At 38.3% G+C, this 15461-nt stretch overlaps 1 protein-coding gene across 2 annotated transcripts in view; it reads right to left on the bottom strand.

The window, feature by feature from the left end:
• The window catches only part of LOC6579670 (semaphorin-2A), a 55236-nt gene that overhangs the window by 17011 nt on the left and 22764 nt on the right, over positions 1–15461 (bottom strand). The window contains exons 1-2 of one of the 2 annotated variants that reach the window (XM_002005516.4): positions 13841–13951; positions 12534–12891 (exon numbers count right to left, since the gene is read on the bottom strand). The exons of the other annotated variant lie outside the window; for it this stretch is intronic. Coding sequence (XP_002005552.1) covers positions 12534–12687 — 154 coding nt within the window. The 5' untranslated portion in view covers positions 12688–12891; positions 13841–13951. Of the gene's footprint in view, positions 1–12533; positions 12892–13840; positions 13952–15461 lie in introns of those variants that run through there. 2 annotated transcript variants of the gene reach the window in all.

Here is a 15461-nt window from a genome sequence, read left to right as displayed (position 1 = left end):
GTGCGTGTATGTGTTTGTTTAATTGTGTTTGTGTGTGTATATACACATACTTATTATGTTAATTTCATCGACGACGCGCTGTCTGCGCGTTGTTTGTACTTTGGATGAGTGAGTATATATGTGTGTGTGTGTATGCGTGAGAGAGAGTGAGAAAAGAGAGGAAGAGGGAGAGAGATTGAAAGCGAGGCGCAAAGCGCTGAGCACGCATTTACTTAATTAAACTAATTAATATTTGCTTAGACTGCCTGATGTGCTGGTCACACAGACACACACTCGCACACACACACACACACACACACACATACAGCTACAATGTACTTTAATGTGCCTGTCAGCCAGTAAACTCTCAACTTCAATATCATGTCCAATTAATTTGCCGACACTTCTTACAATTATGCGCTTTCAGCTGCACCTCTTGTTGGTGTTGTTGTTGTTGTTGTTATTATTATTGTTGCTGATGCTCATATCTGTATGTTCGATGCGAGCAAATTGTCAGCTGTCGCACGTATTGCATGTGTATTTGAATAAATTGTATTTTCCATTAAACTGTCAACCGCAGCCCATTAAACAATGTGAACAAAAAGCGCTTTAAAATCTTCAAAGTGCCAAAACAAAACATTTATTTAATAAGAAATAAACTCTGCTATATTTACAAATGATAACAGCATATATAGATAGGTATATATCTGATTTGAAGGTCTCTTCGTTTGTTCGATTGTAAAATTAGTAAATCAACAGAATTTCAAGTGAATTGCCAAAAAGAGTTTTCCCATGCATTTTCCTATTATTAAGTTTCAGGCTATGCATTGATCTGTCAGTTAGTCAATCATATCAATTTTACATACATACATGCATGTGTGTGTGTGTGTGTGTGTGTGGCTAACTCTCACGCAACAATGGCAAATGCAAATGGCTCGTTCCAATGACATTGTCCCAACCGCCCTCCGCTTCCTGCTGCCCACAAGTGCAGCTATTTTTGATTTCCGATTTAAAGAACATTTTGGACAAAAGCAAACACTGAAGCTTTTCCAGCAGCGTCAATAAAGGCAAAAAAAAAAAAAAAAAAAAAAAAAAGCGAAGGAAAGGAAAAAGGCATCTGCGTCTTTTGTTTGCCAACGGGAAAAACAGCTACAACAACAGGAACTACAAGCACTGGCGACAATACATATGCATGCATGTTAGGTTCGCTCTCTCTCTCTCTCTCTTACTCTCACACCTCTCTCACTCTGTGTGTGTGTGCTTTTGCATATATTGCGCTGAATTCGGGTAAATGTCCTTGCCAAACCGGAAGTCGACTTGTATACGCTTGAATTGTTATTGTGCCCATACCTCTCACACGCTGTGTACTCGCATTTTGTTTGCCGCTCGCTGTCGAACTTTTTCCGCATTCTGCAAATTTTTTTTCGCTTTTCTTTTTTGAATACCTTATATATATATATATTTTTTTTTTTTCTTTTTTTTTTCCTTAGTTGCTGGCCACTTTTACGTATATATACACATATATTTATATTTTTTTGAGTGTCTTTAAGTCTATGGGTTTTAAATCTTTTGGCCAGAGTCTTTAAATTGCGCAGCTTAAGTGAAATGAAATAAGAGACAATAAAATTGTAGATTTATCAGAAATTTACCCAAGGATTGACTCAAATTGCAGTTTATAAGTTTTTATTGTAACTGTAGTCAACTTTCATTGCATTGGCAATTTTATCTCAGCTTCAGTTTGATATACAAATGAATTAATTAATTGATTGATTGACTTTGATTGCTTTCATTTCAGCACAGATTTGTTTCTCTATAATTAAATTGGATTTGACACCTGACATGCGGCTGTGCTAATTGAATTAAATTAGCTATTTCTCTACTTTAGTTTTTGTTGCCAAAATGTTTGGCTACTTTGTGGCGCCTGAAGCTGCCAATAACTCCCCATGACAACAACAATGCCATAAAAGCCACAAAATCAGTTAACATAAATATGCACATACATGTTAATTGGCTGTCTCAATATTGTTCAGATTTGTAGTCAAATTTATGCCGTAATACTTTATGTGCCACGCCGATTAGGGCGAAAAACAGCTTCTGCTCAAACGATCTGCGGCACATTTACGATGGCAATTGCTGCAAAACATATTCGCTAGTTCCATTTGCTAGTCTACAATTGTCTCGCACAGCATTCACGACTGTGAGCGAAGTCTATAAAAATATTACGCATACGGCCGTAAAAGGCATCGCCGGATAGGCAGCTCCGCCCCTCCAGAAAAGAGAAACATGCAGAGCGGCGACAGCATAAATTGTTATGAGTGTTCCGGAGCTGCCATGGGCTGTCTGGCTGTCTGGCTGTCTGACTGTCTCCTGCTTCGAAGCCGACTCCTGCTCCTACCACTCGCTATGAATGCTAATAAATTGCAAATTGAACGGAAGCTAATCGCAGGCATATTGTTGAGGACGTCGGAAGGTCGCCAAAACTTTCTACTAAAATTATCAGCTGCCAACTCTCAGTGAATGCGTTTAGACACATATGAATTGTGGCTGTGGCAGCTGCAGGTGCAACTGTCAATCGAGTGTAGTTGACTTGGAGGGGGGATATCAAATGCGAGAGCGGGACGCACACATTAAGCCAAAAAGCAGTCGTAAATGTGTTTTACTCAGCAAACCGTCGAGGCTTCGCATTTGAGGGCGAGACGTCGCCTTTATTTGCTTTTAATCCAAGTCCAATCAAAATCAAATTGCATTTACGAGCTGCCTTTCAAAGCGCACAATTTTTATGGGAGCCAAACATTTTGACTCGCTGCTTCGCTTTTCCGCTCTACTCTCTAAACGAAATGAAAATGCTTTTGAGATTTTCGGGTGGCTTTTCTTTCGTTTTCTTCGCTTGTTCTTCCTTCTTTTCTTCTTCTTTTATTTTTTATTATGGACATACAGTGCTTACCGACGTACATATGCGTGGGTATTTATGACTCCATATATGTCAATAATTTTTATGCGCTTCATAAATATGCGTACGTCTTTACGACCAGGGCCCCGGCCTGGCCTCGCCTGGCAGTCAAATCAATTTCTATAGCTACCCTCGAGAGTCGAGTGAAATGTCATTTTGAAAAACGTTATTATCGAATCAAATACAAAAAGAATAATGAGACTCAAATGCAGTAAACATATTGCGAATTTGTCTTCTGCACCGCAGGCCAACATGCCACAGACATGTCACAGGGCACCTGCCAAGGACACAGAGAGGGAGGGAGACTAGCCGAGGCAGCCTTTGGTGACAGGACAGTTTCCTTTGAAATGTTACTCTTGCATAGGGTTCGCTTCCAAAGGGGTTTCATAGATGCCACAAGCAGCCGCTAGCCAAAACGTTTGCCAAAGCAAACTTGATGACGGTTATCAAAGAGGATCTTATGAAATTTATTTCTTATATTTCTCTCAATGTGTGTGTGTGTGTAATTAGATAGGCAAATATTATTTGACATTCAAATTAAGTTTGACTTGAAAATAAATATAGATATTTATTTAATATCTTAAGTGAAATATTTAGTATTCAAAACAGCAAGCAAATATTATTTGACATTTAAATAAAGTTTGACTTGAAAATAAATATTTAAAAAATATATTTAGTATTCTGAACCACATCTCCAAAACTCACTTTATATCAAATCGTTAACCAAAAGCCTTGACTTAAGTTTCATGTAAAAGAAAATCCCATTTGATGTAAAAAGAAAAGTCATAAAATATGATAATAAAATTTAAAAATACTTCCCAAAGCTGTTAAATTAATCTATGCTCTAAATATTTTACGCTGCCCAAAAAACATTACGAAGCCATCAGATTTATGGGACATTTGTGAGTTATAAGTTTTATGCATCGCTTAGATTGTGACAAATTTGCTCAAACATAATTTAAATCAGTTTCAAACATGTGAAGTTCTGCATCTGCTCAACTAATTAAAGTTCTCTAAGAACTGTTTGTCATTTGTCATTCTGTGCACTCTTCGCTCTGCAGAGATTTTATAAAGCATATTTCGAGTCTCTAATCTCCGTTGACGACATGCATGCGATGCGTATGTAAATTTCCCATTATTTTGCTGGCTAATTATGAGCAATGGCTTCCTCTTTTCTGCGTTGCTTGTCGGCAACTCTTTCTCGCTTGTGTGTGTGTGTGTGTGTCCTGTGTGTGTTGTGTGTGTGTACACTACGTCAGCATAAAGCACTCGAAAACTGTCTAGACGTCTGATGTCTAGGCGTGTTGTTATCCACACTTGTGCGCTGATTCGTGGCCTGCGGCCCCAGTGGATCAACTTGCCAGTTGCCAGTTGCCAGTCACAAATTTACCAGCTGCAAGTTGCCAGTTGCCGGCTGCCAGACACCGAACGGAGCGACCGCATTCAAGTGGTTGCCATTTCATTTGCCGAGAAATTGCATATAACCATAATTAAAACTCGGCAGCGACTTGGCTTTATCTCTTCCATCACACCTACATTTATTTGGGCTTGCAAAGTAGAGCTTCAAATTGAACTCAGCTGCCCTCTAATTAGGAATTTCTTTCTTTTATGAAAATGCTTAAATACTGATCTATGCTAACAAGATGAATGTAAGACAATAAATGAATATATTAAATTAAATATTGGCAAATAAGAAAATGAAGTAGTTAAAGTAAGTAAGAGTGCTCCAAAAATAAGTAAACGACTCCAAATTACTCTTATTCGAGGGCGAAAATGAAAATTAAATTCTCCAAGCAAAGCAGTTCCTCTAGAAAATACTCTGAATGCGGAGTTAAAATTGAAAGAGTTCTCTGAGCGAGAGTATTCGACTAGTAAATACCCAGAGCCAGGCACGACTAGAAAATTTACTGAAATCTTTAACAAAAGAATTCTCTAAGAGGCAAGAACATATATTCTGCCTCGAACCAATTTGAATGAGTTCTGAATAGAAAATACCATGAAAACTAAGGCAAAAGCTCTAAATCGTCGTCATATCTCCCCGATATTTCATTCGTATCATGCCATTAAAATAAAGGGCTCTCCGATATTAAATAAAAATGAATTGTTAAGCAGAGTAAGGTATGAGGAGGAGGAGAAGGAGGAAGAGAGACTAGGAGATCCTAGTTGATCATATACTTAGAAAAAGAAATATTTACTATCCGCTAGACGTATTTAGTTTTAAAAAAAATCTCTGTTCAATAATCTTCATCGCACTTAACTTAAAAAAATATATTAAAAATAGTAAAATTTACAGGGTATCTCCTAGTTGCCCAGTATCGCAGAAAACGTAATCATTATTATCTCCTTCCCATATATAAACAAAAGTATTTACTTGTAAACATTCAACTCTATTCAATAATCTTCACCTCATTTAACTTCTCTTTTAGCTCTCTATCTATGGCCCTGTGGAATAGCTTGAATAGTAAAATAGCTGATCTTTAAGATCTGCTGCTCTCGTCTGCTGCGCGCTCTTCGCTCTTGAGTGAGCATCAAATTTCGCATAAATATTGCAAATGCAGTGCATTAAAGCTGCAGTCGAGTCATTTTTGTTGGCAGAGTGCGAAACATTTTCAACTTTATTTAGTTCATTTTATGTGAAGGAGGGGGTTGGGCAGTGGAGTAGCGACAGTTGCGGGCAGTTGCAGCAGTAGTTGAGTTCATTTTGTTGCCAAATAGCAAATGCAAAAACAGTACTCATAAAAAGCAGCAGCATCAACAGCAACAAAAAGGAGCTGAAAGCGCCTGGCATTTATGCGCTTTGCTGCTGGCAGGACACTGAGTGGAACAGGTCTGCTCCCCTCGCACCCTCGCACCCTCGCCATCCCTGCCTCTGCCACTTGCCGAAAAGCAGGCAACAAAAACGCAACAAATGCGGCAACCGTTTCATTTTTGGTGTTTTGCGAGCTTTGGCAATGGCAACTTCATTTGATGAGCCTGCAGCATGGATCCCAGACCCTGAAGCCCGATGTGCTAGAGTCATAGAGCACATGTGTGCAGGTTTTTGTGGCAATGGCTAGAGAGGTTGCCTGGCTGCCAAGCCTGGCCTGGCCTGGCCTGGCTTCCCTGAATGTGTGTCCATTTGGAGCGCCATAAACGAGGACAAGCCATTTAAAGTTTTTTGTTGCAGGAGCTAAGCTGCCCGAGGACAACTCTAGAGCTGCCTCTTCCTCCTCCTGCTCCTCCTCATCAGGAGCAACTACCTTCAGTCAAGGGTATACGGTGCGCTTAATTTCGCATGCATTCGCCGAGTGGCAAAATGAGGCAGCCAAATGAGCACTTAAGAGGTAAACAGAAACCGAATGCGGCTGACGTGTGTGCGAGTGTGTGTGTGTGTGTGTGTGCTGCGTACTTACTTGGTGTATAATGCTGCCTAAATGCGACTCTTGCATAATTAAGCGCAACTACAGTGAGCACTCTCGAGACGGCAACAAATCGACAACAAACGAGCCTCAATTTGATTAACAATGCAAACGGACTACGGCAACTCGGCTGCAACTCTTCGACTCACGTTGCCGTTGCCGTTGCCGTTGCCCGAATCAATTATGTCGTAATGCAATTCAATTAAAGTGGCCAAAACTAATGCAGCCCCATATATGTATGCATATACATGTATTTATAGCGATTCAATGCGCTTCGGCTCTCTGTCAAAATTACAAATGCAAATTAACATTAAGTGACTTGTTTGGCCTGCCTCAGTTCTCATTGTGTAATTACTTGCACAAATTTCATTTAGGCATTTAGTTTAAATAATTGAGTTATGCTAACGACACACACAAACACACACACACGCACATTGACAACATGCTCTGCTCTCTCTATATTAATAATACGACATTGATTGCATTTTGCATTACATAATTCCTTTTGCTGGCGACATGCTGCATGCCACTTCAATTTGTTGCAATTCTAATGAACTGTAATATGTTTAATAGTTTTCCATTTCATCTCTGCCTACGCCTCCGCCTCCTCCTCCTCCGTCTCCTCTTGGCTGCTCTGCTGATAAACCCATTCATTTCCTCTTCCATTTACTTTAATCAGCCGCAAGCGGAACGCGCCAACGCTCGAGCTCGGAGAGTTTATCAATCAAATGTTATAAAACTTTGGCAAGCGCATTCATTCTAAAAACTTTGCAGCTTAATGATTTGTAAATATGAAGCAAGAACAGGCGAGGAGAGGCCTTAACAGCCTGAAGTCGAATTCGTAATACTCTTTTGAATGAAACAAAAATTCAATGCAATTTGATGTAGAAATATATTTTATATATAAGTATAAAAAGTAAGACTAAACTTTATGAATCACATATTTATATTTAGATAAATTTATGTATATTTTTATGCAGTTTATACAATTATTTTGGCTCTTTTATTTTACTACTTTAAGATCAATATTTTAGAGTTTTGTCTTTTATATTGTTGCCATAGTTGTCATGACCACACTCAGAGTAATTCACGATGCGCGATGACAATGAACTGTTGAGCAAGGAGTTTGCTGGTAAGTATGCAGCAAGAGGCAAGCAGCAAGAGGCAAGCAGCAAGCAGCAAGCGGCAAGTGGCAAGTGGCAAGTAGTTGAAGTAGTAGTTGCAACTACTTATTTCGCTCATAAATTCTGTAGCAAAGTTGTTGCTGTTGGAGGGAACGTGATTTTGCTGTCGCTTAAAACTTGGACATAGAAACTTTAAAGCGCACTTTTAATGATGACTTCTGTGTTGCTTTTGTGTGTGGCAGCGTCGCGAGCACCTAACATTATTAATTCTTGCGCTCAGGTGTTCAGATTGGAACTCAATTTGGTGAGCTTTATTGCAAACTTGGCGTTAACACACTTTGGGCCGGCCTGAATACAGCAAAGAGGCTGATCAAAGTGAAACTGGGACACACACAGAGGGCGAGGTAAGAGACAAAGAGAGAGGGAGGCACACACACACACACACACACACACACACACACAGAGTTGGTGTTACCTCTGACTACCTCGGCCACTGCCAACAGATTTTCTGCTGTGCGTTCTCAGCTTTTGAGCTAACAGCTTTTGACATTGCATTAACGCCAGTTGGGAACGCGTCGCTGCTCTGCCAGCTTGTCAGCCGCAACAACAGCAACAGCAACAGCAACACCAACAGCAGCAGCAGCAGCCCGGCAACAACAATCGGTGTCAGGACGCGGTATGAGGAGCGACGCCTGCACAGTTCGTTACTCAATTTGCGGCAAGAAACTTTCATTATGTGCCCTGCCTAACATGTGATTCTCATAAAAGTCGACCCCCAGTCAAACATACGACACACACAGCCCAACACACACACACACACACACACACACACACACACACACTACACTGCATACACTCACACACATGCTTCAGCACTTAAATGAAAACGTGTCACTGAGTTTTAATTGCGCGAGCATCAACACAAACACAAACACAAATACAAATACAGCTGCACGTACACTAAACACATACACACATATCAAAAGGAACATATATAGAACATTCTTGTTGTTGTTGTTATTGTTGTTGTTGGTTTTATGTAAGTTTTGTGCGTGGTCAGTGTTTGGATAACGCCTACGTTGTTCAGCTTATCATCACATTCATTTTATGGGTCAAGCGTTCGAGACACAGTTTGAAATGCTCTCATACAGTTCAGTGCATGTCAAACGGCTTGGCTTTGCATATACGATATGGTATTTGATTTCTATTGCAGTTGTGTTTATATTATAATTTATTAATTATTATGTGTATATATAATATAATATATAAATTACTATATTTTGACTTGAAATGAATATTTTAAATATATAAATTAATTATATAAAAATATATTATTTAATATACATATTTAATATATATGCTTTATATTGTATTTTTTTAAATATTTATATTATTTAATATGAAATATTCCTTCAATAATATTTCGATTTCATTGCTGACTTAGCTTTCGATATTTATCGCGTTGACCAACACTCTTTGATTTGAAAAGCGGATAGTTTTAGAGATAATATATATATTTGTGTATATCCAGGAGATGAAAACCGAGCTCAGGTGCCATTGTCAGCTAGCTACCTGGGAAACACCTTTCTGCCCCTATTTGTCGGCTACCTAATGAAGTCATTCTAATAATAATGAACAACTTGTGGGCGTGGCAGTGCTGAAAAGGCGATGTACAGAAACAAAAGGGCAACAGACAGTTGACAGGCCGAGGCAACTCTCTCATTCGCACTCCCTCGCTCCCTCTCCCTTACTCCTTAGCTCTCAGGCAGATGGCGAGACAGAGGCGAAGAGTTTAAAAATAAAGATGCGAAGCATCTGCCACAGCGCTGAGTCAACACAAATGAACTGACGAAATGAAATGTGGCATTTTACATGGAAGCGAGGCAGCCGAGATGCAACGGCGCGTGACGTGGAAAATAGGTGGAATTGTGCATCAGTTTGGGACACTGGGAGATTGGGACAAAGGGACAATGGGACATTGGGATTGGCCCATAGTCAGGCATAAATTCTGATCTAGCTCGAATGCAATTAATTTCGTTAAATCAATAAAAATAACAATTTTTCATTGCATGTGAATGCACAGAAAAAAAAGAGCGAACCAAAAAGCGAGACAGAAACTTTATTTGGCCATGAAAATTTATAGTTGACATTTTATGTTGTATAGTTTTAGCTTTTTGTGGCTTTGCTTCTAATTTATGGCTTAAAACACGACCAACAAACTAAATATTTAGCCACACTAACACACACATGCACTGATGCATACACTGAGCGTAAAATTGGATAAATTTTCTCTTGTAGCAAGCAATTTGACTTGAGTATTTTGATATTAATTGAATAAAACTGAATTTTCAAACAGGTTTCCAAGTGCCCTTCTATGCCCTACCTAAAAAATTCACATTGATAGACAATTAGGTTTGCAGCATCGTATGACTAATATATTCTAATGTATATAAGAATTTTATTAAAAGAGAAATTTGATAAGAGTTCTCCAGCTTGACCAGAATTTGCTCTTCTATCTCCTTCTCTCTCTCTCTCTCTCTCTCTCTCTCTGTATGCGATATAATAAACTCGTACTGCTCCTAATGGTGTACTAAAAATTAAAAATTGCCCATATAAATTCATAAGTCCATATACATCTTAATTCAAAGCCAGAGACTTTTAATCTACTCCATCCAATATTGATTTCTGTTATTCTCCTTATCCCTATATCTCCAAATGTCTCTTTGATTAATCTAGATACCACTTATGTGTCTTATCTGTAGCCAACTATAATAGACTTTATTTCAACGCAATCTGCTTGTAAACCTGGCTTACATAAAGTTAAGTAGCTAACACTTAATATGACCAAGTCATATTTTTTTATGTTTTTGTTTTTGCCTGTGTATCTGAGTATCTAAAGCAGCTGCTGCAATGTTGTTGTTATTTTGTTGTTGTTGTAGTTTTTAAGGAAGCTGGCAAAGTCGTGGCATATGGCCCATTCAATGGACTGAGTGTGAGTGTGAGTGTGTGGTGTGATGCAGGACACTCTGGGGCATGGTGCTTGGTGCACGGTGTACGGACACCTATGCATTCTATATTTAAAAGTATGCGCAAACAACTTGAGCGTTTCCTTAATCGCCTCACGTTTCGGCTACAAGTGCTTAGCCGGCGAGTTTACTACAATATGCGTCAACAACAACAACAAAAACAACAACGGCGACAACTACATCACTTCATTGTTGTTGTTGTTGTTGTTTGTGGTGTTTGCTCGTTGCTCTCGTTTTAGACGGCACGTGAACTTTTATGCTGCGGTTGTTGCTAACGCTGCCAGCAGCCGTGTGTTGCATGTCTCACACACACACACACACACACACACACACATGAACGTTAATACAGATACAATAGCCGCCCATTGGCCCCCATTGGGCAGCATCTTTGAACGTGAACTATTAGAAAATGTTTACTGGACATGTACATGCAACATGAACCTGCCACCGGCACTGGCCATGTTTTCTTGTCCTCGTGGCATGCGGCAACAACAACAAATTTGTTGCCAAGCATGAGGCAAGAAATTTAAAAAGACTCTGCCAACAACAGCATAAAAAAAAACGAAAAAAAAAGGTGCCAATCAACTGTTCATAGAAAACAGTTTCGAGCCATTTAAATATGTGGCAAGTACAGTGGAAATATCCAATATGAAAACTATGAGAATCGATTGGAATTGCTGAATTATGCATTTAATATTCTTAGCTATGGCTACAGGAGAAAGAGAAAGAGAGAGAGTGAGATACAAGAGGAAAATGCTTATAGATATTGAAGAGAGAAAGAACTATTCTTAAATTCTTAAGCTCATAATAATGGATAATTGAGATGATCATTTAGTCATAATGATAATAAAAATAAAACTCAATATGTTTAAATGATGAGCTAAGCAACACAAAATCGTAAGATCCATAAGTGTCATAAAATAAAAGTATAAGCTAAAATAAAAGATAATCAACAGAAACACATTCAAAATACAATCCATAATTTACCATAAAATAAAAGCCAAACCAGAGGCAGTTCTTTAATAAAAATCATCCATTTTTTATAATTTTCATGTTTTTATGGCAAATTGCCTTTTAAATTAACTTTTGGTTTCCCATATTTACAGATGTGTAGAAATATTGTAAAATTTATGGTAAAATTCAATTTCGTCTAAAATTTGATTAATGAATCGATTTGTGGACTTTTGGTTTCTCGTGCCGCATAGACAAAGTTTTGAGTTTTGGTTAATGCAAATGACTCAATAAAGCACCTGGAAGCGAATCATACATAATTTAACCGGTTTTTCAATCAGGTGGTTAAGTTTTTAGTTTTTTTCTTTCTTTGTCTGAATGAAATTATGGAACGAGCCAAGAGAAATATGAAATCAACTCGTGGCGAAACTTGATCTGGGGCTTTTGAACTTTACGCAGCGGTTTTATTATTTTAAATAAACAAAAAATGTGTATAAACTATTAATAATTGCAGCTAGTTAAAATTTATTTTATGTATTTACTTGGGCATTTGCACAAAGCTGCAAAAATGCATTTTTTTTTTTTTTTTTTTTTTTTTCATTTTGTATGAATAACAATTGGAAGCGATATTAATATGCAAATGTTGTTGATGCTGCAGAAATGATATTAAAAAAATATATTTAATAAATAAAAATGAACAATGGCAGAGCTCTCTTTATATAGATGTGGTAAAAAATAAATGTTTAAAAAGAGCTCATGCTCAATAATGACAAAAACGTAAGATAAATAACAAAAGCAATATTGTGGCAAATAAATTACAATTACTTTTTATTGAATATAGTTTTTTTTCATTCGATTTTTTTCTGTTTGCGTGTAAATTGAAAAATAATATCAATGCACAGAGTGCAGATTAAATATTATTTATGCTATTTTAAAAATGCTCTCAAGCGCATTGCTCATAAATAAACAATTAAGAATTAGTAAAACTTCGGACAGACAATTACGATTAATCTGCAGCACAAATCAGGCAAATGCCATTTAAATGCCATCGCCAGTTAATAACTTAAGCGTTAATTGCATAACTGTATAATCGAAATTAGTTTACCTCGCTTGTGCCGCCCATAGCTCGACGGCTCGTTGGAGGCGCAACAGGGCTGCTCGTAGTAGAAGTTCCATGTGTTCTCATAGTCGCCAGCAATTTGTTGGGCTACGCATGCCAACAGCAGCAGCGCCAGCAAAGGAATCAATTGCGCTTGCATTCTGGTTTACTTTTTTTTTTTTGGGTGTGGGCACACTGGGCTGCCCAAACCTCAATTGGATTATTACTCTTTTTTTTATTGCCTGCCGACAGACACACACAGATACACGGGCGGAAAAGAGAGGGGGAGAGTTTGTTGATCCAACTGGCGACCGCTGGCAATTTACTCGCCAAGCCGCACAGAGAAAAAAGTCCTTTTAAATAACTGTTAACACATTTAAGTTGTATTATTTTGAATGTTCGCGAAATATTTTTACACATGCATTGCAATTTCGATGAAATTGATTTTGCAGCAACAACTGCAGCAGCAGCAGTAGCAAATGGATTTTAAATAAATTTCTTTTCGCTGTGCCCAGCAACAATTTCGTTTTGATTAATTATAAATGCAGGCATACCCAATATATATACACACACACACACATATATATCTATATAGTTTGCATTTTTACAGTTTGGCGCGTTGGTGTGCATTCAATTTTCGAGGCATTTAGCACTCAGCAATTGATAATAAAAGGAATAAAAGAAGGTACACAAAATAAAATATTTAACAGGCGACAAACTGGTTTCAGCTCTGGTACCCACGCATCTGCAGCAACAACAACTGCGACTACAAAGAGCAGGCCGACAAATTCTTCAACATTTCCGCCAAGCGATCGGACCAGTGCGAGCGAGAGAGCGCAACATGTGTGAGAGCGGTGTAACATACAAACAAGCTGCTCAGCAACAAGGTTGCCAGAGCGTCGGCGCACGGCGTTTAATATATTTGTTATTCTTTTTTTTTTTCGTAGATTATGGAAACAAAAAAGTATTAATCTTATATCGTATATCGAACGCACTCGGCAATTAAACAATTAATTAATATTTTATCAACGGATCCATTTCATTTAAAAACATCTGTGTCGTGTGTGCCACACAATTTATGGCTTTGCCAGCCTCAGATTTACTTGCACTTAATGCAAGATATATATACACATTAACATATGTGTGTGTATAAGTGCAAACAGACACACTCGCACACATAGGTCAAGATGCATACACACTGCTGCTGGAACGGCTTAACGAAAAAACGAATGCAATGTATAAAAATATTATTTTCAATTTGTTTTATGTATGTATATCACTTTAAATTTTCATTGTTTGCGTGATTGTATTACAATGGTTCAGCGGCCGACTGCGATTTTTTTATAACACAAATTCACAATAAAGAAAACCAAACAAAGAAGAACGCGCAAACTTCACAAACAGACAACAACAAGATCACTGGTTGCGTCGCTGACCAGTGTGACCGAGCGCACAAAAGAGAATAATGTGTATTTTAATGAGAGCTCGTACTGTATAAAAAATATACTAGACTATTTCAATTTTGTAGCGGACAAAACCTAATTGATTCATCAAACTGCTTCGAATCGAATTACTTTTATTCAACATTTTTCAATATTGGAATTTATTTCGAAATAGTTTTATTTTAGCAATTGCAAATTTTTATTTATATTTGCAGTATGCTACTCTGCTATGGGATGGCACTTGTCAATTAATTATACATTTTTAAAATTCCACATTCAAATGGTTTTGACTGAAAATGTTTTATTGTTGTTTTGGATATATGTAGTATTTTCATTTGAAACAATTTTGAATTTAGCTTGTATGCTTTGAATGTGAATTTATTATTCATTTGCTAAACGCATTGATTCTCGGAATTTGCCGCAGAGCTTTTTCGCTTGGTATTTGTTGGGTTTCCTTTGCTCGATTTGCGGCATCTGGCCACATTTGAAAAGCCCAACGGCAATAGAATGCGGCCGAGCCGGCCAGCGCATAATTCCCAGACGGGGTGGCCCATCGGAATGTTGCGGGACACCTTTCACAGAATCTCAGCTTTAGAGCAGTGGGGTGGGGTGAGACAACTGCAGGGGAGAACAAAGGGCTACTCTGTAGCTATTAAGGAAAGGGAGAATGGGCGTCCGGCAACACGTTCTAACACGTTCGCTAGACGACAAAATTGTTTCAAAACGTAGAGAAGTATGCAAAAATTGCAGCACGCGTCGTCGTCTGGCTGATTTTCCCATTGCATTTGCAGTTTCAATTTTGGAATGCAAACTCGTGCGGAAGTAGTTTGTTTGTGTGCGTGTGTGTGTGTACGTGTGAGGCTGGGCAATTTTAAAGCACCTCTATTGTCATCTCTCTTGCTCAGTCTGTGTCTGTGTGTGCTTAATGCTTGGCGCTCAAAATGTGATTATTTTAAATGCTGCCGACGACGCCGGCGACATAACAATTTTGAGTGCAGCTCAAAATAAAAGTCATTTTGTTAAGCAGACAAACGCACTCAAAGCGAAACCTGCTTCACCTGCACTTACCTACACGCACACATACGTATACACACACTCAAAGGAATATGAGTTGGGTTGTTGTCTGGTCTGCTGCTGAGGTTGCCAGACATTTGTAGCAGCTATCGTTGCTGCTCTGCTTTCCGTTGCATACCTTTGGGCGGCAATTAAAAACAGTTTGGCAGTCACAGTTGCTGCAATTGAATTTCTGCTTGAGCTTCAAAGTAAGCGAGTGCCGCTTGTTAAATAAGCAGCAGAAGAGGAAAATACAAATATATATATATATTTATATATACATATATATTTAATTAAAAGCCAAGTCGTTTATGTTTTCATTTTCGCCAAGTGCCTCTTTTACGCTACGCGTGTGTGTTATTTAATACAATCTGCAATTGTCAATGGAACTAGCCTGACTGCTCTGTCACTCAGTCTGTCTTACTGTCGTTTTTTGGGT

This window comes from Drosophila mojavensis, unplaced genomic scaffold, assembly GCF_018153725.1.
Source record: "Drosophila mojavensis isolate 15081-1352.22 unplaced genomic scaffold, ASM1815372v1 contig_80, whole genome shotgun sequence".
Taxonomy (NCBI): domain Eukaryota; kingdom Metazoa; phylum Arthropoda; class Insecta; order Diptera; family Drosophilidae; genus Drosophila; species Drosophila mojavensis.
Note: the sequence above shows the minus strand (reverse complement) of the source record. Positions and strands in the feature narration are given on the sequence as shown.